The sequence below is a fragment of the Mandrillus leucophaeus genome, unplaced genomic scaffold (genome assembly GCF_000951045.1).
Source record: "Mandrillus leucophaeus isolate KB7577 unplaced genomic scaffold, Mleu.le_1.0 Scaffold567, whole genome shotgun sequence".
NCBI lineage: Eukaryota > Metazoa > Chordata > Mammalia > Primates > Cercopithecidae > Mandrillus > Mandrillus leucophaeus.
The window spans coordinates 339053-366282 of NW_012106108.1; the positions used below are offsets into that span (position 1 = coordinate 339053).

Here is a 27230-nt window from a genome sequence, read left to right on the forward strand (position 1 = left end):
AGAGATGGGTTTTTGCCATGGTGCCACTCCTGACCTCAAGTGATCTGCCCGCCTCGGCCTCCCAAAGTGCTGGGATTATAGGCATGAGTCACAAAGCCTGGCTTGTCTTTAAAGTTTTACTGACATGTCTCATACAGTCACCAAAGGGAAAAAAATAAAATAAAATAAATAAATATATATATACAGTATTTGAGATCTTTATCCTATTCTGACTCTCTCAATATTGCCATATCTCATCAGCCTTGACCTTGTGAACACGGAGACAGAAAGAAGGTTATTAACAGGCAAAAATCCAACATCTACTAAGGCCTTTACTCATTATCTCATTTGACTCAGAAAAACCAAGATAAGTCACTTCCACATCTAGTCAGATAATCAGAAGGGCTCAAAACCCGCCTAGAGTCTAATCGAGAGTGTCATTCCAAAGCACACGCTTGCTTTTTGCCATAACAAGCCAGCTCGCATTCCTGGTACTAGATCTCAAGCTTTTTTATTTTTCAATCTTGAATATTATTTTCAAGTAATTTTTCCCCCATGGCAGTGCTATTTTGCATGTCTTTGTTACTGGCTTTAAAAAAAAATACTTTTAGAGCAAGTAAAATGGGAAGCAAACCCACTGCTTAAATGTCTAATTTGCATTTCTCAAATTTAAATCACTAGATGTTAATATGTAGCAACCTTTGGTAGTTTCCTCTTTAAGAAATCTCTCCTGAAATGCAAACACACATTTCTCCAAAGTCAGTTCTTTCCTTAAATCAAATGCAGCCAACTGCATCTGCAAACTAGGAGTCCAAATCTCCCAATGTTCCAACTATTAATGTTTTTCAACCATTACATTATTTAGTCTGTATTTTCTAGTTTTTCAACAGTTGACATATACCTACCTATATACATATACACCTGTATATATACCTGCTATACAGCTACCTGTATGCTATGTAGTGGTAGTGCTAGAATAAACACATGCACACACACATACACATACATACACATGGTTTAAGAGCTCAATTTGCACAAATCTCAAATGCTGGTGCTTTGCTAAAATCTCATTCTAGAATTAGTGCATTTAAGTCCATGTTGCTAACAAGGTGGAGGACTTGGTAACTGGGCTCCTCAGAGATAGCGGTTTGAATGGCATTCACTGAAAGAAATTGGATAGTAACAAATAAATGATTTTCCAATATGACTTCTACTGGTTCTGACAGCTAGGACAGATTAACACCCAGCACAGAATACGACAAAGAACAATCAAAACCTATTATTCCTCTTCATTTTTGGTACAAGAGATATTCTACATATATTCAATTCTAATTTTCTACTGTTTTCTATCAAATGTAGCCAAGCTAAGCCAAGATCAGCTGAACCCGGAGTTTGTGGGCTATAATAAATGGTTATTGTTCTAAGCCATGAAATTTTGGAGTGGGTTTGTGGCTTTGCTGCATTTTTGTGGCAAGAGAAATTAACACAGTCATGTATTTGATAGGAATAACTAAAATACTAAGTGATAGAATCAAGGCACAGATTATTTCAGAAGGTAGAAACTTTCTCAAGTTGCCTTTTTTTAGGTATATGCAAGATCCTATTTATTGTGTTAAATAATTATTTGAAGTATTAGATGACAGGAAAGAGAAGAAGATGAAAAAACAGCTAATACACTCGTAAGCTTCACCAATACAGCTCCAGATGACCACAGGAAATCTTGCTGCATCAAATAAAATCTAGAAGGATGCAATCACATTTTTAGATAAACAGTAAAAAAATAAAAATAAAAATAAAAATAGGGTTGGCACTGTGGTGGCTCACGTCTGTAATCCTAGCATTTTGGGAGGCCGAGGCGGGCAGATCATTTGAGGTCAGGAGTTCAGGACTAGCCTGACCAACATGGTGAAACCCCTTCTCTACTAAAAATACAAAACAACTAGCCAGGCGTGGTAGCACATGCTCACAGTCCCAGCTACTCAGGAGGAGTAGGCAAGAGAATCTCTTGAACCCGAGAGGCGGAGGTTGCAGTGAGACGAGATCATGCCACCATACTCCAACCTGGGTGACAGAGTGAAACTCCATCTCAATAATAATAATAAATAATAATAATAATAATAGTAAAACAAAAATAAAAATAAACTTGGAGGGAAAGAAAATTTTATCAGGAGAATTTAAAGAAAACAGAACTAGCTCATCCGAAAAAACTGAGGGCAGAAGACATCTGAAGGAAAATCACAAGAAAGTACCCAATGAAATGAACAACAGTGATGGAGAAATATTTGGGGTTGGGAAGAAACATCGTAAGATCATGAGCACCTCATCAACAAGTCACTTAAATTAGATGGACAATCAACCAGCAGCATTTCCGAAGAGATTATCGAAGTTGGTAGAAAGTCAGAGATTCACACTTTTCCACAGTTTTTAAGCAGTGGAACCTTGTACTTAAAATCTGTGGGAAACCCTCATAGCTGGGCACCTCCCTGCTTGAAACCTGCATTCCTGCCCCACATAGCAGGTAAAGCACTGGTGATCTAAAGCCATACGCTATGATGCTTTTAGTCACGCTCTAAAGTCATCATACTATGATTAACATGTGGCATTTCATTTGATTGTTTTTGCTTAATCCCTTGTGCTCAGGGGCTTACCTCTAGACTTTTCAATTGTAGCCTTATAGGCCTTACTGCCCTACACCCACAAGCACCTTCACTCCCTCCTGCTGCTGTTCTTGGAAACTCTCCTCCCTTACACAGTTCTTTTTATACATATATATATATATTTTTTTTTTTTGAGACGGAGTCTCGCTCTGTTGCCCGGGCTGGAGTGCAGTGGCGCGATCTCAGCTCACTGCAAGCTCCGCCTCCCGGGTTCACGCCATTCTCCTGCCTCAGCCTCCCGAGTAGCTGGGACTACAGGCGCCCGCCACCTCGCCCGGCTAGTTTTTTGTTGTATTTTTTAGTAGCGACAGGGTTTCACCATGTTAGCCAGGATGGTCTCGATCTCCTGACCTCGTGATCCGCCCGTCTCAGTCTCCCAAAGTGCTGGGATTACAGGCTTGAGCCACCGCGCCCGGCTTATACATATATATTAATTTAAGCGGTACAAGTGCAGTTCTGTTATGTGGTTATACCGCATTAACCCTTGAACAACACAGGTTTGAACTGCACGGACCGGGTCCACTTATACACAGATCTTTTTCAACAGAAGTTACAGCAGGCGGGCCTGACTCTCCTGCTTCCACCTCTTCCGCCTCTGCCACCTCTGAGACAGCAGGACCAGCCCCTTCTCTTCCTCCTCAGCCTATACAATGTGAAGAGGAGGAGGAGGAAGACCCTTAGGCGGGTCCGCTTCCACTTAACGAATTGCCTATTTTCCCTTCCTTATGCTTTTCTTTAATAACTATTCTAATAAAGTAAGCTAGAGAAAAAAATAAGTATATTACACATATACAAAATATGTATTAATTGTTTATGTTATCAGTAAGGCTTCTGGTCAACAATAGACTAATAATAGTTAAATTGGGGGGGAGTCAAAAGTTATACATGGATTTTTGACTGCACAGGGGTTAGCACTCCAATCCATTACTGTTCAAGGGTCAACTGCATATCGTTGAATATCTTAAACCCATACTATCTAACAGGGCAAAAGCACTAGCCACCTGTGGTGTATGAGCACTTGGAACAAGGCTAGTGAGATGGAGAAGCTTTTCATGTTATTTATTTATACTTAATATAAATGTAGATTTAAAATCTGTTACACCATCCCATTATTAAACATTGAAGCATGTCCAGAACTCAGGTAAGTGAATCTACTTTCTAACTATAAATTTTCTGAACTTAAAATAAATTTTTTGATGAAGATTTATTGTTCCAATTCGGATACGTTTTAAGTGTAAAATATACATTGGATTTCAAGCACTTCCTCCTGCCTTGGCCTCCTAAAGTGCTGGCATTACAGGCATCAGTTACCATGCTTGACCATAAATATTTTATAGTACAAAAATTGTGATATAAAAAAATCTGTAAAAATTTTTTATATGGACTACGTGCTATGATTGTAATTGGGTTAAATAAAATACATGCCTAAAATTAACGCCAATTACTTTGTAAAATATGGCTGCTAGAAAATTTTAAATTCTACAAGTGGCTTGCATTATATTTCTGTTGGACAGCACTGCCCTTAACATGCCTGAAATAAACCAGTATAAAATATACAATACAATAACAAGTTATGTACATGACAACATATTACACATTTGTCCTTTATTAATCTTACTGCATACCTGCCATCTCCTCTCAGGTTTTTTTATAAGTTCTTGGAAAATCAAGACTTCAATTACTTCAATTGGCATACATTTAGCACATACCTAGCCAGAAACTTCATAAACATTTTGTATTTTTTTTTAAGAGACAGGGTCTCATACCATTGCCCCGACTGGAGTGCAGTGGTGATCACAGCTCACTGCAGCCTCAAACTCCTCAAACTCCTCAAGCGATCCTGAGCAGGTATGAGTACAGGCTTGTACCACCATACCTGGCTAATTTTTTTTGTAGAGACAAGGTCTCAGTATGTTGCCCAGGCTGGTCTCAACTTCCTGGCCTCAAGGGTTCCTCCTGCCTTGGTCTCCTAAAGTGCTGGGATTACAGGAACTGGTCACCATGCCTGGCCATAAATATTTCATATTTAATGTACTATATAAGGTAGGATCAGTTATGGCTTATGATCTTTGGGTTGTCCTAGACCTGGAAAGTAAGAATCTGAGCAGAGGCAAACACAATGATATTGTAAACACATGCACTGGAGCTTTTAAGGAGATGATAAACAATCTTTGCAATCTTTAGATCTGATTGATTTTGTGGGCTTCTTAACTTTTCTCCTATTTTTTTTAGACCTCTGTAAATGATAAACAATTTGTACAAAGGCATGGTTTTTTAAAAAAAATTAAATGTATTTTGTTTACACTTAATGTATTTCTAAAAGGAAATATTTCAAATCTGAAAGCAATCCAATGCTATTAAAGAGACCACGTTTCTGCTCATACCTCACATGTGGCTATGTGAGTACAAAAATCTTATAATTATACTTCTCCCAGCAAAGGACATGCACATTTCATCACCAAAGACTCATGCTACTGCAATCGCACTCCATCAAGCCGTATGTGTTGAAATCTGTGTAACAAAAGCAATGAGGGCTCTTGCCACATGTAGCTCCCACCCAGCCCTCTCTGGGAGGTAGGTATGTATGCAGAGGAGACAGTGGGGTGAGAAATGGAATTCTGGCATGTTGGGGCAAGCAGACTGATCACGTGACACTCGCACTGAGCTCATATCACATTTCACCATGTGGCAGACTCAGCACCAAACAAATCCCAAAGTTAAAGCCTCAGTATCACCTGTGCTTTGCTGCATAGACCTAGCCAAGTATGCATAAGAGTTATGAGCTCTAGATACAATTTATTTTATTGCCCTAAAAGACTATCCCCACATAATTTGTAAGTTTAATTGCTATTATATTCCTGGGGGTTACTCCTCATACCTGCACAGTTAGGATATTGCCATGTTATTCATGTTACCTCACTCATCACCTAGCGGGTATACACAGATCCTCATCTTTTACACAACATCATACACATCACTAAATAAGGATACAGCGTTAAAGTGAACTTTTACTTTATCGGTGGTACTTCACAGCACTACAGTGAGTTTTCTAGAGTTTAAGACTTACGCCAACATGCTTAATGCACAAGTAAGTGCAACTTTAACAGGTTTCCGGTTCTTACATTTTTCCCATTTCTTCTCATTGACCTACTGCAATGTTGACCACTCGGAACGTGGAGCACGGACAAAACAGAGCACCAAGTGATCATAAGAGAAGAGATTAAGTCTTTGAAAAGCTGCAGGTGGGAATATAAAGGAAAACAAGCTTCCAGAAGAGGTAGTGGGTCTGCCACTTAACTAGAATTTGCCCAGTAGAGCCATACTCATACATCTGCATCTTAGAGTGGCTGATATACTAGAACAAGGGGAAAAAGAAGCATATTCCTCTATCCTTTTGTCAGCCCAGAAATTTATCCCAACTCTATTTTCCTATACAGTTGCTACCAGCTTTCAGGCTTTTCAGGCCATTGTAAAACCAACATAGGTAGAGAGGCAATTCAGGCTAGGATGGGAAGAGGCAATTAGCGGGATTTTCGGTTCTGGGCTACAGTGAGGAGTCAGTACACATTTCTGGGTCTGGGACATACATTCCACATTGTCCATACCCTTTAATATCTTTACAATTTCTAGTACCAAAGTGGTATGAAAATACTAATGAAGTTAAAGACCCTTACCAAAATGCTAATTTTCCAGGTTATCATATTGTCCTTCAATGTGCATTAAAATCTCCGAGCAGCTATTGGAGGATAAGGAGAGTGAATACCCACTAAGCTCGGAGGCCAGCTAAACTCTCTAGAAAGTCATTTCCACCTGACTTCCCACCAGCATGAGGCAGAGCAGTTCAGGGCATTTTTCACGTGAGTCTGCCTGCCGTTACCAATGCCAAATTTAACGTACTTGTATGTTTTATCACAAGCCCATGAGCTTGTGATTTCATAAAATGGTACTAACTGGTCCTTGCCATGAGTAGATTCTTTTCAAGCAACACGTATGAAGATTTTAATAAAAATTTTTTATTGAAAGATTTTAATAAACATTTTTATTTTATTAAAAGATTTCTTAAAGGTCATTAATGCAAGTCATATTAGAAGAGGTCACAGGCAAGTAGACAAAAGAATTTACTCCATGAAAGCTCACTGAAACAGGAATTCAGATATTTGACATTTGCTTTTGTTCTTATCTCTATAGGCACACATCAAAGCACACACATTCACATGGATGTAAAGATAGTAAGAGGCCACCTGCAGTCAGAACAAGTGAGATTATAAGTAAGTATATTACATAGGAATCCAAGATAATAATTCCTTACTTTTAAGGAAAGGGCATCAAAGAATTTATGGTCTTAGACCTTTACCTTTCTATTTTTAGCATAATTACAGAAATAATGCAGGAACAGAACATGAAGTGACATATTTTTGATAAGCACAAAGGATATTTACATTGTATCATTTGGTTATTTCCTTTCAAAGTGTCATAACATTTACTCATCAGCCTTTGCTGTGTGCTTATAACTCTCATACTGCTGTGGTTTTATTACTAGGACTTTTGGTCTAGGAGAAAACTGCTTTACAAACATAATAGAAATTCAGTGAGAACATTAACTTGACATAAAGAACCCAAGATAATTTTCGAACAGCATTCTTGTTCATTGTTCAAATTGTATTCTGTTAAGTTACTTAGTTTAAGCCAAGATTATTTCTTTTCCTGCAGACTTGGAACACTAAAGAATACTCCAGGTCCAAATTTCAGGCTATTTGCTTGATAAGCATGGGTAGATTGTCCTTCTTAAATAACTTACACCAAAGCACTATCAAAGAAGCTTTCCTTTGTAGAGCCCTCAGATTCACAAAAGGAATTTTTCAAATTGCCATTTCTATAGGAATAAAGGCTATCAGGAACCACAATACTAGGAGAAAATAATTCTGAAGGGAAGGTAACAGTGAAGACTCTATATCTATTTTCTTGACTGTATTTATAAAAGACTGTTGCCGAAAGAACGGAAGACCAGGAGCCACAAAATCACACTGCAGTCTTACTCTTGGATGTAATGGCAATGTCAGTTTCAGTGACACAACACTGGAGGCAATCTGATATTGACAATGGTAAATATGCAGATGCCAATATTAGGAGGGTGCGGTTAGTTGACAGTAGAGCCTGTAAGTATTCATCTAAGTTTTCTCTGTTAGAAGAGAAGAAAAGAGAACATCAAATATTTCTAGTATATAGAGCAAGGATTTCTAATCTTTTTTTTTTTTTTTTTTAATGTGCAAACAAGACAAAAGTTACTTCACTGTCTGGGGCTTACTCCCTACTCTTTAGCATTGGCCTCTCTCTCTCACTCCCACATATAAGCATTCAATAAATACTTAGGCCAACAAGTAAGAAACACCTGGCATGAAAAACAATAACAGTAATAAACTAGAAGGTAGAAAATGTAATTATTGACAAAGGCATGGAACAATACAAAATAAATTCCAATTTAGATACCTGTGAAATTTTTTCTTGTGGCACCAGCAGAGTAATTTCCTAACAGATTAAAGAAAACACAGCATCCACGCCTCTGTCTTTACCAATTCCTAAATACCAGTTACAGTTCAACTTGTCCACGGACCTCAGGCTCCTCTTAGAAAACAAGAAGGCTTAAAAAGCAAGACAACCTATTAGCTATGTTGCTCAATGAATTTCAATGTTAATTTCCTGATTCTTTGATAACACATTTCTGAATTCCTCTGTAATTCAGGCAACACTTTAAAAATCAGATTAACTAGACTCCAAGAATTACACAAACAGTATGAGCAGCGAGACTTCGAATGTGCAATCAACTATTTTTTTTTTTTAATCCTGCAACTAAAAGCCTTCAGTAGCACAGAACTGATTGTCAGAGATTTCAGTGTAACCTAACACCTGGAGTGAACGCCTGGTGTATAAAAATACACCCGAAAATACTATGAGGAAGAGATAGAAACGGACTGTTGATGGCTAAGCAAAACAGCAAATGCTGATGGTTATCAAACACATGCCCTTCCCACTCTACACAGATAAGATTTCAGAGTTGTTTGAGTCCTAGGTTAAGTTTTGGGCAAGTTCTGGCTTGATGCCTTGTATTCAGATAAACATTTTCCAGGCAGTGAACATATTCAAAGTTGGGGACAGTGTGGTAACCCAAAAACATTCCTGACCTTGATGGACAGAAAATCTAATGGTGGAGACACAAATAAGGCCAAGCTGGCTAAGCAAAGGTGCTGGAGTGTTAATGCAGAGATCTGGCAAGGGTGTATCAAAGAGCTCTCAGGAAAGAGTGACTGGTTTGACTTGGAGAAGGAGAAGGAAGGCAGACCAAAGACCAGGGCAGAAAACGTGTCCAGGCTGAGTATGGGGACAGGAGGCATGAAAGGTAGCACAGGGCTAGCGTGCGAATGACCTTGAATTTGTAATAAACGTGTGAAGTCACTGGGAGCTGCTGCCACATTCCAAAGCAAGCAAGAGCAGCATCCCACCTGTGTATAAGGAGGATGTGGGGGCCCAGGACAACTTTCGTGGGTCCCTTTCTCTCTTAAGAAACCATGAAAAGCTATATTTTAGGGCTCTGTTGGTATAAAGACAACTCTAAGTCAAGCTGGATTCATTATTGTATATTCATGATTATTGTCATGTTCTTTATGTTTCCTTCTTATTTTAAAAGAAATTAAACATTTTTGAGGGCTGCTAAAGGTACTGCACAGCCAAGACTACCGTCTGACTGGAAGCACCAGGAGTAACAGCACCAGGCATGGCAGGGAGGCAGAAAACAGGAGTGGAGGTGGGAAAGATTCTAAGGCTTGTAAATTTCAAGGATGAGCACATTCGGTGCAGTGTTTGGGGGGTGAATCTGGAGTGCTTTCACGGCCAAGGTCAACAGGCATTATTAGAGTGCACCAGGCTAGAGAATGTGAGTTTGTCCTAACGGGGGTGGGAGAGAAAAAGAAGAAAAACAATCACTCCTTCCCTGATTTATTAGCAAACAGCCCATTCTGTCTAGCCCCACATCACATCAAGAGTTCTAAGAGTCAATCTGGCAGAGCGATTCATCTACATTTCATTGCCTTGAGTGATGGGAACTTATTTTAATTTTCAAAACCAGCAGATGTTTAACAGATCTGTGCAGAGCTGCCTGTGTGACCTGGGGAAAAAATTATCTGGACTCTCACCATGCAGATTATCAGCTTGAATTGCTAATGCATTCCTGACCCCCCACGGATGTCTTTTTGACATGTCTACAGAGGAATAAGCCCTAAAACAGAGAAATAACAAGCTGTACAATCTGTATCTTGCCCTTGGGCAGGAGGGGTATAGCATTGTGTGGGAAAGATTTACATTCTACCAAAAAAATCTAAGCAAAGAGTATTTACATAAGCACAAAAACTTTTTTCACAAACTCGTTCAAATAAACTAAGAGAAGAACACAACTGTGATCACAAAACAGATAACATCACATAGATTCTGGCTTCTGACTTCACTGCCGTTGTTCATAGCATGTAATTCTAGGTAATAAGAATTTTAGGTAATTAGAATAGAAGTGTCTTTTCAGATTTGCTAAAATGTTACATGCATGGCTGTTTCTAAAGAGGTAATAATGTTGGTGTACACCTAACGCTAACCAACAGTGGCCTAATGAAGGTAAATCCCCAAAGATCCTTATGCGCTCACTTTGTTTTCTGTGCACGGCCAATCTTCAGTCAAGAGTTCCTTTACCCTAACACTAGCCTCACCCATGTTGTTCAGCTATGCAGTGGTTCTCCACCAAGGAAAGCTTGCTAACTACATGGGTCCTAGGCCACCTTGCTTTTCGAGCCCTATGAACTGTTTCTACGTAGAAGCTCAAAGTTCTTGGCAAAGATGATTGTCACGACTTGGGTGGTGCTACTGGCATCTATCTAGTAGGTAGAAGCCAGGAATGTTACTAAACATCCCACAATGCACAGGCAGCCTCCCCTGCCTGCACCCCCTCCACCCAACATAAAGAATTATTTGGCCCAAAATGTCAATAATGCCTAGGTTGAAAACTCCAACCTCAGTTTTTACTTAGGGGGAAAGAGTCATGTCTTACTGATCTCTGTATTTCTATTTGTTCACAGAACAAAATTGGCATTCAAATATTGGTTGAACCAGAGTTTCTACCCAAAACATAATTAATCCAACTGACATAAAACAATAACTATGTAAACTGTAAATCCTATAAAATACAGCCTGCCTTCCACAGAAGCAAAAAAAAAAAGAAAAAAAAACCTACGTTAATTTTTCAAAGGTAGCTGGTGTATCAAAAGTTATTAACATTAAGTAAGATAACCCCTTCAACTAAAGATTACAGAAGATTGGCCCATAATTATTTCATACAGAATGATCAAAAATAATTTTATTGCATTAACTCCCTGTGGGTCAATCTGTAGCAGTAATCTTTTAATTAAGAAATCTTGAGGGTTGATTATCCAGCTTTCATTTTAAAAAAATGAGGTGGTAACTATTTCTGGGCAAAGTTCAGCAGGAAGCAAGACAATGCACTCATAACTAGGGTTCCAAGACCAAGGAAGCCAGTCAGAATCGCTCCGTAGGTAAAGACTTTCTAATTCTAGCCAATCATTTCATAATGAACAACTTAGACAAATGGAGAAAAGGCTAAAAACTGGAATCTCCTTGAATAATGCATTAACTCTACTGGAATAACAAATATATACGAATAGGTTACATAAATCAAAAGCCCTATGAAAATATATAACTAAAAAAATTATTGCTGGAAACTTCTCTATGTCTTGTATCTCCAACTATGAACAGGGTCTAATCCATCACTGTCTATATCTCTCTTTTTTTTTTTTTTGAGACAGAGTCTCGCTTAGTCGCCCAGGCTGGAGTGCAGTGGCGCGATCTCGGCTCACTGCAAGCTCCGCCTCCCGGGTTCACGCCATTCTCCTGCCTCAGCCTCCCGAGTAGCTGGGACTACAGGCGCCCGCCGCCTCGCCCGGCTAATTTTTTGCATTTTTAGTAGAGACGGGGTTTCACCGTGTTAGCCAGGATGGTCTCGATCTCCTGACCTCGTGATCCGCCCGCCTCGGCCTCCCAAAGTGCTGGGATTACAGGCGTGAGCCACCGCGCCCGGCCCACTGTCTATATCTCTAGAGACCTCAGGGGACTCATAGCTGGGTCAGGGTCACTGTAGGAACTGGCTGAAGGGACCCACACATCAAAGTACCAATATGGTCTTTGGAATCAAAAGGCAAAAGTCAATTCTGTATTTAGTATTTACCGGCTGTTTGGAGGAAGCCGATAGCTTTATCTCTTGAGTTTCTTATCTGTCAAATGGACACAGTAACATCCCACCTCACAGGATATTATGAGAATTAAAATGCAATAATATACATAAAAGGGAGAGTAAGTACTTTAAGACCTAATCATATTGCCTCAACTTGTATTTAGCAGGAAGAGGGAAAAGAAAAGAAAACGAATATGAGCACGTTCGTAAGACATCTGGGGAGACTGAACGGATGAATATACAGCATTTGAAATCTCCTGCGAGCTATCCCTACTAAGATATCTGCTATTTATTCAGGAATCCTGAGAGAGGATTTTCAGCACTAAAGAAAATGCTGACTATATAACCAGATATGACACATTGGTTTAAAGAATGTCTTATGCCACTTGAAATAGACAATCTTTTCTTGTTTATCTGCAAGGCGTCCGCCTGCCAAGTTGTCTCTAAAAGAGACAAACTGGTAACGACACTGCAGCACGTGTGTCCTCACCCCCAGCTACACGTTCAGTGTGGCAGATCTGACTCACCAAGTCTACACAGTATTTTTAAACTATCTAAGATATTTTAATTCATGCAGTTTAATGGCAATTTTAGCTCTTTTCAAAATGTCTGATATAAGGTTCATGAAGTCCACTCTGACAATTTACAATCCGTGAATCATAATGATTCTAAATACCACTAAGAAGCAAATTTCAAGATATTAAATTTTTTGGTTCATTTCGTCAGCCACAGTATTAAATTCGTGTCTACACAGAACTTCTTATGTGTAAGAAATTTTTTATTGCATGCTTATACCACTAAGTTATTAAACATATCACTAGCAATGTATACTCAAAATAGCCCAACGATGTTTAAGGCATTCGTTACTAAGTATGAATAAATGCCTCATTTCACACCTAATTCAGTGTTCTCAAAAACAGTTTTCAGAAAACGTCAACAGTTATTACCTGGGAGGGGGAAGAATTCTGTCATAAAACACATACGGGAAATGGGATCATTCAAGATGCATACGGGAGGCTTTTGAAAAAAATCCCATAAAAATGAAGTCAGTTTAACTTTTTTAAAACCGAGGTTTCCCAAAATGTATTTGACGGTGGGACCCTTCCATTGTGACACATTTAACATACTTGGAACTGAAGTTGAAAAACGTACTAAGAGATCTGAAATGGATGATCAAGCAAAACTTAACCAGATCATTCTCACTGAAACAAAATAAAACCAAAAGAAGCTTTAAAGGGAACAAAAGCAGGAGTGTTGCCAAGCTCCTGCAGAAATGATTGTAATAACACATCAGATTTGGATCTAGGCAAAATAATTACATGACATGTAGAATTCAGAGCAAGAAAAGAGAGGATTAGAATGAAGGGGTGTTTCCAAAGGCCTAAAATACTTCAGAAGCAGATCATGAGCACTCAGAACATGCCAAAAAAGTACAAGTCAAGAATTTTATAAGGTCCCAATGCAGTGTAAAATTCCGGGTCTTGGCCGGGCACTGTGTGCAGTGTAAAATTCCGGGTCTTGGCTGGGCACCGTGGCTGACGCCTGTAATCCCAGCACTTTGGGAGGCTGAGGCGGGTGGATCATGAGGTTAGGAGTTCAAGACCAGCCCGGCCAAGATGGTGAAACCCCGTCTCTACTAGAAATACAAAAATTAGCCAGGCGTGGTGGCAGGTGCCTGTAATCCCAGCTACTCAGGAGGCTGAGGCAGCGAACTGCTTGAACCCAGGAGGCAGTTGCAGAGGTTGCAGTGAGTTGAGATCACACCACTATATTCCAGCCTGGGCGACAGAGTGAGACTCCATTTCAAAAAAAGAAAAAAAAAATCTAGGTCTTATGTCATTTAAACCACACAGGTGAACTAAATCATGGTGGTTTGTTCGAAAGTAAATTAAATTTTCATTTAGCGATATAAATGTGAGGTGGCCAATGACAAGCAGATGCACAAACTTGATCACATCCCTGGATTCCTAAATTGCATCTGTGAAATTTAATAAAGTGATACGAAGTAAAGACAGTAAGTGAATAAGAACTAAGAATAGAAAAAGTAGAAGACATGGATATCTGAAGCAAAGCCCACACCTGAGGGGAGAAAAATATTAGTGCTTTTGTTTCCATGATATAAGCACAGGTTCCTACACTGATTTCACAATAAAAAACACAAATTACTTCTAATTTTCCCATTTTCACACAAGTGAAAGAGAGTTCAGCCCAATTTCTGAATTAAATTTTCCTTTCTATAAAGGGAAGGTCTTTAGAAAATCTTTACAAAATAGTATTACACATGCCTTGTAATACTAGGGTGATATGGTGATAAAAGCAACAGGTAATTAATATGATTAATACAATACCCAGAGAACTGCACTATTTCTTAAATAATGTTTCCTCAGATGTTATATTGAAACCTTGTGCAAAATGTCATTATATAAAATGTTGAACATCACACAACAGCTGACTGGCTAACCTTCCAAAAAGAAAGGAATAGATGGTCATTCACACGAAGGTTACATTTACAAACAAAACTGGACACACAATACCATTCTTCGATGTTTAAGATACAAAGAAAGGTGCACTGCTTTTTAAAAAATGGCTATAATTAGGCTCTCACAGTTACTCACATGCTTTATTTAGCTCCAAGTTTTAAGATATCTGTGAAAGGAAACTTCCTTGTTTTAAATTCTTGTTTGAAGATCACCAAGCTTCTATAGTGTTTCTCTGAAGTGGTGATACATTGACTTCCAGGCACAAGCCAGGCACAAGAGAAGCTCTGCAGAAAACAGCAAGGCCTCTCTCCAGAAGGGGACATGCGTGACCATGACAACTGCGGCTTAGAGCTGAGGAGCACAGCAACTCACAACTGATGTCTCTGAATTTTAGGTACCAGCGCTGAGAATCGAGTTCCTCTCCATGTTTTAAGAAACTAATAAAATCCTCAAGAAAACCTGTTTTAGATATTCACGACATTTCCTAAGGCATTCTATCATGTTAAAATACCTAGAAATGACTCAACTATTTGGCTAAGCTTATGCTAAGGGCAAATTCCTGTTTCTAAATGTGTCAAGTCTGGACAGCACCATACGTGAGCCTCAACACCCAAACAGAGACTTGACTTCTATTTAGCAATTTGTATTTTTAGTAGTAGCCTTCCCTTCCTTCCTTCCTCACTACCACAGAAAAGAACAAAGAAAAAAAAATTTGCTTAAAAAGCCAGAGTTCACTACCAAGAATAAATTCTATTATCTTCCTTAGACTATGCCTATTACTGGGTAATATAAACGTATGTTGTTGGCCAGATGCGGTAGCTCCTGCCTGTAATCCCAGCACTTTGGGAGGCCGAGGCAGGTGGAACACCTGATGTCAGGAGTTCAAGACTAGCCTGACCAACATGGAGAAACCCTGTCTCTACTAAAAATACAAAATTAGCCGGGCGTGGTGGTGCATGTCTGTAACCCCAGCTCCTCAGAAGGCTGAAACAGGAGAATCGCTTGAACCTGGGAAACAGAGGTTGAGATCGCGCCACTGCACTCCAGCCTGGGCAACAAGAGCGAAACGCCATCTCAAAAAAAATAAAATAAAATAAAATAAAATAAAAATACATATATGTTGTCAATGAAGTAGTGAAAAGGCCCATAAAACAAAACACTTCATTATTTACCAAAGCAACAGCAAGGTTTTCCAGCAAAATGTAACCATCTTATATAAGTTCACAGTGATCCTATAAACGTTTTCCCTTTAAGATAACTGAGCACAGAGCAGTACACTCAGCCAGTCACTCTCCTATTTGTTGGCTCTTTTTACTAAGCCAAAACAAAGATTATTAAACTCTTGTTAGAGACAACAACAGCGTAATGGAGGCATGCTTAAATAAGGGAAATAAGAAAATTTCTACTATACTAAGTATAATTTAAGCATTGGTAGCCAAAATGAGCAATACGGCAATACTTGAGAGAAACATCCAGTCATAACAAACTCCTCTGAACTGTAAAGCCAAATTTATTGACCACTGACTTGAGCTAATACCTAATTCAAGTCATCTGAGAGCTCCAACCAATTGTTCCTCATCAGTGAAAAACATTATATAATATGTTATCTATAGCACAATATGACTGAAAGATAGCCAAGTCTTAAATCTCAAATCTTCAAAATGAAAAACCACAAAACTCTACTTTGACACCTAATGTATACAGATGAATGTCTGTCTACTTCCTATTGGAATCGTGATAGTTAAATTAAGATTTTTTCTTTTCATCCAGATCCTGTTTTCTTAAATAAGGAAAAACAATAAACTTACCATATTAAACAACTAAACATAAGTTGCCCATAGAATCTTTAGATGACAAATGTGATACAATCTAGCTGTCACTAGATACAGGGTCAATTTTGTAAACAGAGGCAGTTAAAAAAGCATAAACAAAAAAATAAACAATTTAAGATAAAAGTACTACGGCATGGTGAGAAGTTACACTCACTGAGGCCGGGAGTTCAAGGCTGTAATTTGCTATGATCGAGCCTGTGAATAGCCACTGCACTCCAGCCTGGGCAACATAGTGAGACTCTGCCTCTTTAAAAAAGAAAAAACCTGAGGGCCCAGGCACGGTGGCTCATGCCTGTAAACCCAGCACTTTGGGAGGCAGAGGCGGGTGGATCACAAGGTCATGAGATGGAGACCATCCTGGCTAACATGGTGAAACCCCATCTCTACTAAAAACACACACAAAAAATTAGCCGGGCATGGTGGCGGGCGCCTATAGTCCCAGCTACTCGGGAGGCTGAGGCAGGAGAATGGCATGAACCCGGGAGGTGGAGCTTGCAGTGAGCCAAGGTCACCTCACTGCACTCCAGCCTGGGCAACAGAGCAAGACTCTGTCTCAAAAAAAAAAAAAAGAAAGAAAAGTTATGCCTCAAATATGGTGTTTGAGACTCACTAAAAATAACTAAATTTAACGGGGAAAGATTAAATTGATATTATATATGCCATATGCTTGAATTCTGACTTTAGCTCAACCTTATAATTAAATCTGTACTTTGCACCCATTAGACATTTCAGCGAACTGAAGTTCATTCAAATCAAAATCTACAAAAAGAACAAAGTCCCAATGCACTGAATTCGACTTTTAATATTCAAGATGTAAAATAGGCAGTCTTTAAGAAATTAATTGTAGTTCTCTACATCTAAAAAAAGTTTCTCTCCTACTCGTGAACTAATTCAGAACTTTACATTTCCATTATACAGCATATGATTTCTGCTTTATTACCTGGATATCTGTTTAGTATTCACAACATATATGTATCTCCATTAAGGCCAGAATTCTTTGACAGATGGCCTCATCCAAAGAACATATAAACACTTGATTACTTCAACTTAGTTTGCAAAAATTAAAAAATCAATAAATTATGTTACAGACTATAGTATTTTGAGTATTAAAATCACTTCTAAAAACACCATCACAACAGAACCCTACTTTAGTGCCTGTTAAATTCTAGTTGTTGGTGCAAAAACCTCAAGGGTCAAAATAAATTAAGAATCGGGTTGACATGGTCTAAGGAAGATGAATAAATGGATAAGTGATCTTCCTGGTGCATCATATTCTACACTAAAAATTCACTATTTAGACTTCATTTCTGAAACTCAATGTCAAAGAGAATATTAAAAATCTGGGCGCGGGGCACAGTGGCTTATGCCTGTAATCACAGCACTTTGGGAGGCCTGGGTAGGTAGATCTCTAGCTCAGGAGTTGGAGACCAGCCTGGGCAACATGGCAAAAACCCTGTCTCTAAAAAAAGATACAAAAATTAGCTAGGCATGATGGTGCACGCCTGTAGTCCCACCTACTTGGGAGGCTGGGGAGGGAGGATCGCTTGAGCCTGACAGGTCAAGGCTGCAGTTAGCCACGATCATGCCACTGCACTCCAGCAGAGTAAGACCCTGCCCCATCTCTCAAAGACAAAACAAAACAAAACATCTGACAGTTCCTGAGTAATCAGCAGCCTACACAATGAACCTATTAATATTGCATATGCAATTTTTATTAACACACTTGCCAATATCCTCATTTTAGGACTAGGCTAATGTTTGTATGATGCCAGACTAATTTTGAATGTTTGAATTATTCACAATTGCTAGGAAGACAAATCATTAGACTATGGACTCAGTCTACAATCTTATCTTTTGGCTATGTTTACTGATTAACAACTACAATAGGCCGGGCGGTGGCTCACACCTGCAATCCCAGCACTTTGGGAGGCCGAGGTGGGTGGATCATGAGGTCAGGAGTTCACGACCAGCCTGGCCAAGATGGTGAAACCCCGTCTCCACTAAAAATACAAAAATTAGAGCACACCTGTAATCCCAGCTACTCGGGAGGCTGAGGCAGGAAAATTGCTTGAACCTGGGGGCGGAGGTTGCAGTGAGCCAAGATCGTGCCACTGCACTCCAGCCTGGGCAACAGAGTGAGACTCCGTCTCAAAAAAAAAAAAAAAAATACTAGAATAAAGGAAAACAGTTCTCTGTCCGTATCAAACCAATCAGAACCAATGTAAGAAAATTTTCTTCCACCAAAATACAGATTTGATATGGTTGACCAGATATTACATTTCTCTTCCTGGCCCTAATCTCCAACTTAACTTGGTTGTGACTTTGATTTCTGACATTTACAAAATGGCATTGAGTCCTTTATAACCCATTAACTTCTCTCATGTTGAAATTCCTTTCAGGAGTTTCCAAACATGTTAAAGTACAGCATTTGGAGGAGAAGCAATGTTTGCTTCCTGGACTCAAGCGATCCTCCCATCTCAGCCTCCTGAGCAGCTGGAACCACAGGTGCACACCACCACTCCCAGCTATATTTGTAGAGATAAGGTCTCCCTATGTTGCCCAAGCTCATGACAAGAAATACTGCAGATGATTCTCCAATGGATGCCAGCTGAGTGTCCTCTAATTCAACTGGATTCTGACACTGTACTTGGAGATTACACATCCCACAGGTTGAGGGCTCAGTACCACAAAACTCCCCCAACTTCAGATGTCAATCACAAGCCCCAGGTTGTAGCCTGTGCTTCTGACCAACTGGCTACCATTCCCACCACGCCTTCCTTTGTTTTGATTCATTGCTGGAGTACCTTCAGAGAATTCAGGGAAATACTTGCTTACATTCACCCACTTATTTTAAAGGATATTACAAAGGACACACAGATGAACAGCCAGATGGAAGAGGTGCACAGGTGCGGCTGAAGAGACAAGGAGAGTCCATGCTCTTTCCTAGCATCCCACCCTCCAGGAACCTCCATGCGGTTCATCTATCTGGAAGTTTCCAGAACGCAGTCCTTCAGGGTTGTTAAGAAAGCTTCATTATGTAGGTATCATTGATCATTAGTTTATCAACTCCAAACTTCAGACCATTGATCATTAGTTTATCAACTCAAACTTCAGCTCTTGGAGGTTGGGGAGGGTATCTGAAAGTCCTAACCCTCTAATCACATGGCAGATTACCCAGCCCCCAGTCATGTCATTAGCATATAAGACCTTCTTAGCACTGGAGATTCCAAGGATTTTAGGAGCTAAATGTCAGGAAACATACACATCAGGAAGACCAAATAGATTCCACAATATCATATGACCATTTTCTTGGGGTCAAGATATTTGTTCTTCCTTACAACTTCAATGTTTCTAAATATCTAAGGTATCCACATAGGTTAAAAATAAACTTTTCACCACTCCACTTTTCATTGAAAATCATCCAGCATTTTAACATTTCATCAAATCTCTGTCTCTATACAATAGTGCCCATCTCTTCATGTTTTTAAAAGAGCCCTGTACTCACACTATTCCTAGGGAATAGACAGCAAGAGATATTATCCCTTCTTACAATTATGCTCTGTGCATAATAAGATAGCAAGCCAAAGAAAAAGCCAGGATTAGAAGTACTTTCTTAAATTGAGAGCTTATCAGAAGGTAAAGCTGGTTAACATGATTACCTATGCAACAGCACCAGACCTTCTCACTTAGAAATTCAAGACATCCCCAACCACTCAGGGTATGGGGGTTGAAAACAGCCACATTATATGTATGGATTCTATAACTTAAAGATAGCCAAGTTCATATCAAACTAAGTCACTGAATTTTATGTCACTTTCTAACAAGTAATCATAGAACCATGACAAAACATACAAAATACAGAAGAGTTTTCTCCTTGACTTGGTGCAAATTCAATCCAATTGTTCCACAGATCTCTTTTATTTTAGTCACTTAAATTTTCATTTTTCATGTCCTTAGTCATACATTAGGACAAATGCAAACTATATACAGAAGGCAGCACATTTAGCCTTATTATCTCAAACTCATTCCTAAGTAAGTACATCTGCCTGGATGGTGAGGCCTCCATCAGACGTTAAACGCAAGCCCTAGCTGGAAAGTTACTGGAAGGGCATGTGTCCTACCTGCCTTTCTCTCTCTCATCCTAGATCTTCATCTCCCCAACGTCACCACATTAGGAGTGTTCTGCATATAAGTCAAAACGAAGCCCCAGAGAGCCCTTGGCAGGAATATCTGGACTTACGTTTTAGAAATAGTTTTGTCAGTCGGGCGCAGTGGCTCACACCTGTAATCCTAGCACGTTGGGAGGCTGAGGCGGGCGAGTCACAAGGTCAGGAGTTTGAGACCAGCCTGATCAACATGGTGAAACCCTGTCTCTACTAAAAATACAAAAATTAGCCAGACGTGGTGGCGCACATCTGTAATCCCAGCTACTCAGGAGACTGAGGCAGGAAAATTGCTTGAACCTGGGAGGCAGAGGTTACAGTGAGCCGAGATCACACCACTGCACTCCAGCCTGGGCGACAGAGCGAGACTCTGTCTCAAAAAAAAAAAAAAAAAAAAAAAGAAAAAGAAATAGTTTTGTCATATACACATCTGTGATCCTCTCACTCTGCACACCACTGCCTCTCTGAAAGAATGAACATAACACACACACACACACACACACGATGGACAAAATAGATTTTTAAAAAAGAAATAGGCAATTTCATGATTCTACTGTATCCTGGAGCCATCAGGCCCTATCTAGGGAGTGTTAAACTATGTACAGGCTTGTTTAGGTCCTCAGTAAGATTATGGAAGTGTTTTACTCCCTAAGGAAAACTGAAATTTGAGGTCTAAGACTGGAGTTTTATACCTCTATAATTCATCTTTGGTAACCATGCCCATTTGATTCATAAATAACCTAAAAATATGGATATTTAAGGAGCAGTGTATTTACCTTAGTCCACCTCATCTTTTTCTTTTCAGGAATGTTATCATAAAAATGTGTGCTGATTACTTCCTTGTATCTGAGCTTTGAGCAACTTACAAGGCAGACACTGGACCCAAAACACAGGTTGGTTGTTTTAGAAGAAAAAAAAAAAAAGCTGGTTTTTAATCTGGATTTAAGTCTTGGCCCTGACTCCAAAGCAAGCCAGTATTTATGTCCCTGTCTTCTGTTGCCAGATCTGTAGAAACTAGAATGGCATTCCCCGCTGAGAAACCACAAACTAGTTTCCTTAGACCATTCGTCTTCCTTTTTTTTTTTTTTTTTGACACAGGGTCTCACTGTCGCCCACGCTGGCCTGCAGTGGCGCGATCTCTGCTCACTGCACCTATGCCTCCTGGGTTCAAGCGATCCTCCCACCTCTGCCTCCCGAGTAGCTGGGACTACAGGCATGTACCACCACACCCAGTTGATTTTTCCTATTTTTAGTAGAGACAGCATTTTGCCATGTTGCCCAGTCTTGCATCAAGAGATCCGCCCACCTCGGTCTCCCAGAGTGCTGGGGTTACAGGCATGACCACTGCGCCCGGCCCTCCTTAGACCATTAGTTTTCAAGTAGTATTTGAAGTTCCTCAGAGGTGCGCCAGTATTTGAGAGGAGGTTAAGATTTCAATGACAGCAACTGAGATTTTAAAATCTATTTTGTAGATGGGGGTTCTATCCCATCTAAATTTTGCTTTTTTAAAAAAAGGGTTACTGCCCTTTTTTTAAACCTATGTAAAAACCCATACACTTTACTTTGTTACAGGTGTGTTATAATTTCAAGTTGTCTTTTAAGTACGAGATAACTTTCGTTGTTACAAAACAAGTCAGTGGGGAGTGGATCAAGGAGAGGTAGGTTTGCTCCTTCATTGAACAAAGAAACAAGACCAGAGAGCTCTTTCCTCACTGGGAGTTAGAAATGGCCACAGACACTAAGAACAGAAAGCAAGACACTAACACCAAGAAAGGTTTTAGGAGCTACAATCTCTCATTTGGAAATTCCAGACAGAATTTTAAAGAAAAAAGGAAAAAACAATATATTTCTAAAATTTAAACCATATAAGTCAGAGTAAAAAACAAACAAACAAACCAACCTACTTAGCACAACATAAAAATATTCTGGTTACTCATCCTAGAGATTTAAAAAAAATCAGGAGGTGAGGCAGATCCTATTTTTGTTCCTTCATTTAGTGAATCTGAGTCACGGCTGTTCCAATGATTTTCCTGGTGAAACAAAACACCTATTTGTTCTAGCAACAAAGGGCTACCCTAGGAAACTCATCTTCTACTGCAGTGAAAAAGGTCTCACAGGTATTTTTTGTGGTTCTAATGGGTACTCAGAAAATCCCTATGTGATTTAATAGACTCTTAAAAGGACTGAGCAAAACATGTACTAATATCCAGTGGCCTTTCTCTCTGTATACTGGTTTAATTATAACATTATAATTACAGAATTACAACATTTTAGAATTATAACATTATAGAATTATAACATTCTGCATCAAATCCTTTCAGAAACCTATGAACAGAAGTAGTTACAAGTAAAATGATATGATACCTGAGAATTATTTTTAAATGCTTCGGAAAAGAAAATGGGGCAGGTGGAGGTGCTGAAACAAGAACAGCAAAATGTGGTTAATTTTTGAAACTGGATGATGTATATGTTTGAAATTAACATAATAAGTTTTAAAATCTTCTTAGAGAGTTGGCAGATCATACACTACACACAAATATTGTATATGTTATAGGATCAAAATATGAGATTAAACTAAGGGACTGAAACTATTTATAGAATGTCATTCTCAGGCCAGGCACAGTGGCTGATGCCTACAATCCCAGCACTTTAGGAGATTACTTGAGCCCAGGAGTTCAACACCAGCCTAGGCAACACAGCAAAACTCTGTCTCTACAAAAAAAAAAAAAAAAAAAAAAAAATTAGCCAGGCATGGTGGTCCTCTCCTGTAGTCCTAGCTACTTAGGAAGCTGAGGTGGGAAGATCGCTTGAGACAAGGAGGTGAAGGCTGCAGTGAGCCATGATGACCCCACAGCACTCCATCCTGGGTGACAGACAGCCTGTCTCAGAAAAAAAAAAAAAAAAGAACATCAACCTCCTCCGCAAAAAAAAAGAACATTATCCTCCCACAAATACTCTGTTGGTGGATAGTTTTCAATGTATACAATACAGTCAGTACCTGTTACTCAATATTTATCCACTGCAAACACAACACATAAACCTAAAGAACTCAAAAAGCAAACTGACATTTGTCAGGAACTGCTCCATTGTTGGTCAAAGAAGAGGAAAAGGAGGACTTTCTTCAATATTATTGTCTACTTTCTTGGCAAGCAATAAAGTGTTCGCAGTTTTATGTAGACTGGGGGTGGCGGGGGGAATGTGACATGCTTACACTTTCATATCTATCATGTTACTCTGATCCATGATTTTAGATGGAGTCTGTGTATTTTAATATGGTGGAAAGGGCTGATGAATATCTTGAACTGCAGGGCCTACAAAAAACAATGATGCAATGTTAAGTAAGGGATAAGAAACAAGTAAACAAGTAAAACAATTAGGTAAATTAAAAAGTTTGTTAATGCACAAAACCAAGTAACTGGAGAGAAAAGGACAGAAGAGTCAAAGAGTCAAGGTCCCCAGACCTAGAGTGAGAATGTACACTATTGTGTGCATACCTTAATCTCAAATATAAGCTCATTATCAAATAATTGCGCAAAAAAATCACCTGTTACCTTGTGAAGGATAGAAAGGGTTATTTCTTCCAAAGCTCAAAATGTGGTCCACAGAAAAGGTAAGGTTACATTAGTGGTTCTCAAATTTTAACTTGCACCAGACTCTACTCAAAGTTTTGTTAAACAGATCTCTGGACCCACTCCCAAACAACAGTTTGAGAATTATGTGTTTATACTATGGCTAATTCTTGCAAATTATCTGATTTTGAAACCAGTCACAATTTTTTGAAACTCCGTACACATTCTATGAGAAATATCTTATTAAGAAGAATTTTCAGCCAGGCATGGTGGCTCACACCTGTAATCCCAGTACTTTGGGAGGCCAAGGCAGGCAGATCACGAGGTCAAGAGATCAAGACCATCCTGGCCAACATGATGAAACCTCGTCTCTACTAAAAATACAGAAATTAGCTGGGCCTGGTGGCACACGCCTGTAGTCCCAGCTACTCGGGAGGCTGAGGCAGTAGAATCGCTTGAAGAATGCAGTGAGCCGAGATCGTGCCACGGCACTCCAGCCTGGCAACAGAGCGAGACTCTGTCTCAAAAACAAAAAAACAAAGAAAACAATTTTATGGCAAAGTAAGAGTACCGTACAAAGAGAACAATCACACTGGTTAGAGAATTGCATTGCATGGATAACCAAATTAGTTACACCAAATAATTTGCAAACTTCATCCCTACTTTGGTCATAATAAGTAACATTGTACTTTTGAAAGATATTAATGCCTGAGAACAGAGCTTCATCTTACCCAAACACAGTCTAAAAACAATGCCAACTTCACAGCACTCACTTACATGGTTGATAAACGGAACCAACAAGTCCTCTAATCGGTCCATTTGAATCTGGGGAAGAGCTGGCTCCAATCATTGTCAATTACATCAGCAACTGTGGAATGCTCCCTGAGATCAACAAACTGTTAACTGCAGTGACCACAACTTGACCCAGGCCAGAGCTTCCATCCTTGGGAGGGTGAGTCAATAGCATGTCAGCACTAACCCAACTTCCACTAGGCACAGCAATGCTGTGCTATTTAGACGTGGATCACACGTACACTGCACCAACTTCTAAGCTAACAAGGGACAACCACAGCCTCCGGAAGTCTGTCTTGGGTGGAGTAAATCAATTTCCTTTTGTAGGATATTCTTGGCACAAAGCCAAGTGCCAGGGGTTGTGGAGAGGGAACTGCTGGTCCAGATTCTATCCAAGGTTGACCAGTGGTTTAATCCCTTCTCTAAATCAGGTCTCTGGCAAAACAGCTAGAATCAGGAGGCCAATTCATATTCAAAGTCTATCACGTCTGTATCAGGATTAGAATAGTTTAAGTAATCAATATAGGAACTTGTTAGGCAAGAAGATAACGGAATGAACACCTTTAAAAATTCTGGTTTTTTAAAAAAAGGCATCTCCATTACTTTCTCATGGGAGTTTTGGTACTGGTATTAATTCACAGACTCTCCCTTAAACTCAAATAAATTATCTACTGAAAGAATGGCAAGAAGTACTGCCAAACATCATGGGGTGGCTGGGCTAAATGTTCTCAAGTTCTTTTCCAGTGTTAACACAGCCGGATTATAAGCAACAATTCATTTAATGGAGCATTCTGGAGGAGTAAAGATAGAGGATTTGGAATAAGATTGCATAGGTTTAAATTCTAACACGAACTGTAATTCTGGCCAAAAGGTTATGATTTGGGGTCCTCATCTGTAAAATGGAGTATCTATATCATGGAGTCAGTATGAGAATTAAATAAGCACATACATTTCTCAACATGATGCCTGGCACCTAGTCAACACTCAAAATAGAGGAATGCTAATACTGATGACAAGCAAATATGACACTGCAAAGACCAACGCAAAGAGTCTAATGAAAACTTTCTGAAATTATGTGTCATTGGTTCATTATTTAAGCCTCTGAGGTTTGTACAAGCACAAATTAACTCAAATGTTACTTAATGTTTTACATTTACCATAAACACCCTGACGATATATTTTACAATTTCTTGAGTTTTCCTTACAGTTTGGGCACAGCCTTATCATGAGAGAAAAGAAAGCAACAAACCCAAAGGAAAGGCTTTTCCCTAGACTGCTTTTAATTTTCTAGTAACTGCCCAATTTTGAAAAACAGATCTACAAAACAGGGTTCTGGATGACTGAGTTCTTTTACTTTGGGTACAAGAGCTGATGCTGAAGGAGAAGACAGAGGATTAAGAAATTTACGTTCTGTCATTTACAAACATGGGTATGAACATGAACAGAGCCTCTGAAAACATCTGGCAAACAGAAGACACTATGAGTCAATCAATCACCAATGCTGGCTTAGTAGTCACATTAATAAATATCTGCTGAGTATATACTATGTTCTCTGGGCTGTATTATTTCTTTGAAGCCTCACAACAACCCTAAGTTTGGTACTTTTCTATTGGTTCCAGTTCACAAATGAAGAAACTGGGAAGAGTAAGGGGAGTTTTCAAAAAGAAATAATATCAACAGTTATTACATCAAGGGTTTCACAAATGAAGCATTAAAAAATTCAGGAAGGCAATGAATTGCTTTGCTAGAACTGTGGAAGGCCCTCAGCCTACACAGGTAGCCAATACCTGGTAGACACCCAATTACATCCAGTTAGGTCACCTCTGTATGGCTGCAAGGAGCCAGGGGACATGTGTGATGCCCAGCCACACTACGTACATAACCTGGGGACCATGCAGCAAGATGGAAGAATAAGCAACAGTCTCCAGAATCCAGATGTTAGATCTCAGGGGCAGGGTATGCACAAGGAGTATTTGCATCATTTAAGGTGATAACGCTGCTGTCTCATGGCAACATGCTGGGCAGTATAAGAGGCTTGGTAAATATCCACTGGATCTTCCCTAAACTTAGAACAACCCATCCTGGACGAAGAAAATATCAAAGCCACCAACCTGAGCATGTTGAAGAACCAGAGAGACTTAAGAGGCTGCACCACCACACAGCCCTCACTTGATCTTTCTAGGCTCTGCTAAGAATGTTGCTGCTGGCTTACTGCAGAAACTAACACCTACTCTAAGATGGTACATCCTGTGCTTATCTTCACCAAGCCTCATATCCACTTCTCTGCCAGGCCATTTTAATACTATTAGATGCTCCCCTATTCTAAATTAAGACTGTGTCACTGGGGCCAGGCACAATGGTTGATGTCTATAATTCCAGCACTTTGGGAGATAGAGGTCAGAGGCTCATCTGAGGCCAGGAATTCAAGACCAACCCGGGCAACACAGCAAGACCCCCATCTCTACAAAAAAATCT

The 27230-nt window shown here is 39.5% G+C and overlaps 1 protein-coding gene across 3 annotated transcripts in view; it reads right to left on the reverse strand.

Annotated features, from left to right (window-relative positions):
• Nucleotides 1–27230, reverse strand: part of APP (amyloid beta (A4) precursor protein) — a 312122-nt gene that overhangs the window by 257039 nt on the left and 27853 nt on the right. For 2 of the 3 annotated variants that reach the window (XM_011998310.1, XM_011998309.1), the window contains exon 1: nucleotides 24741–25048. The exons of the other annotated variant lie outside the window; for it this stretch is intronic. In XM_011998310.1, the coding sequence (XP_011853700.1) occupies nucleotides 24741–24782 (42 nt within the window). In that variant the 5' untranslated portion in view covers nucleotides 24783–25048. Of the gene's footprint in view, nucleotides 1–24740; nucleotides 25049–27230 lie in introns of those variants that run through there. 3 annotated transcript variants of the gene reach the window in all.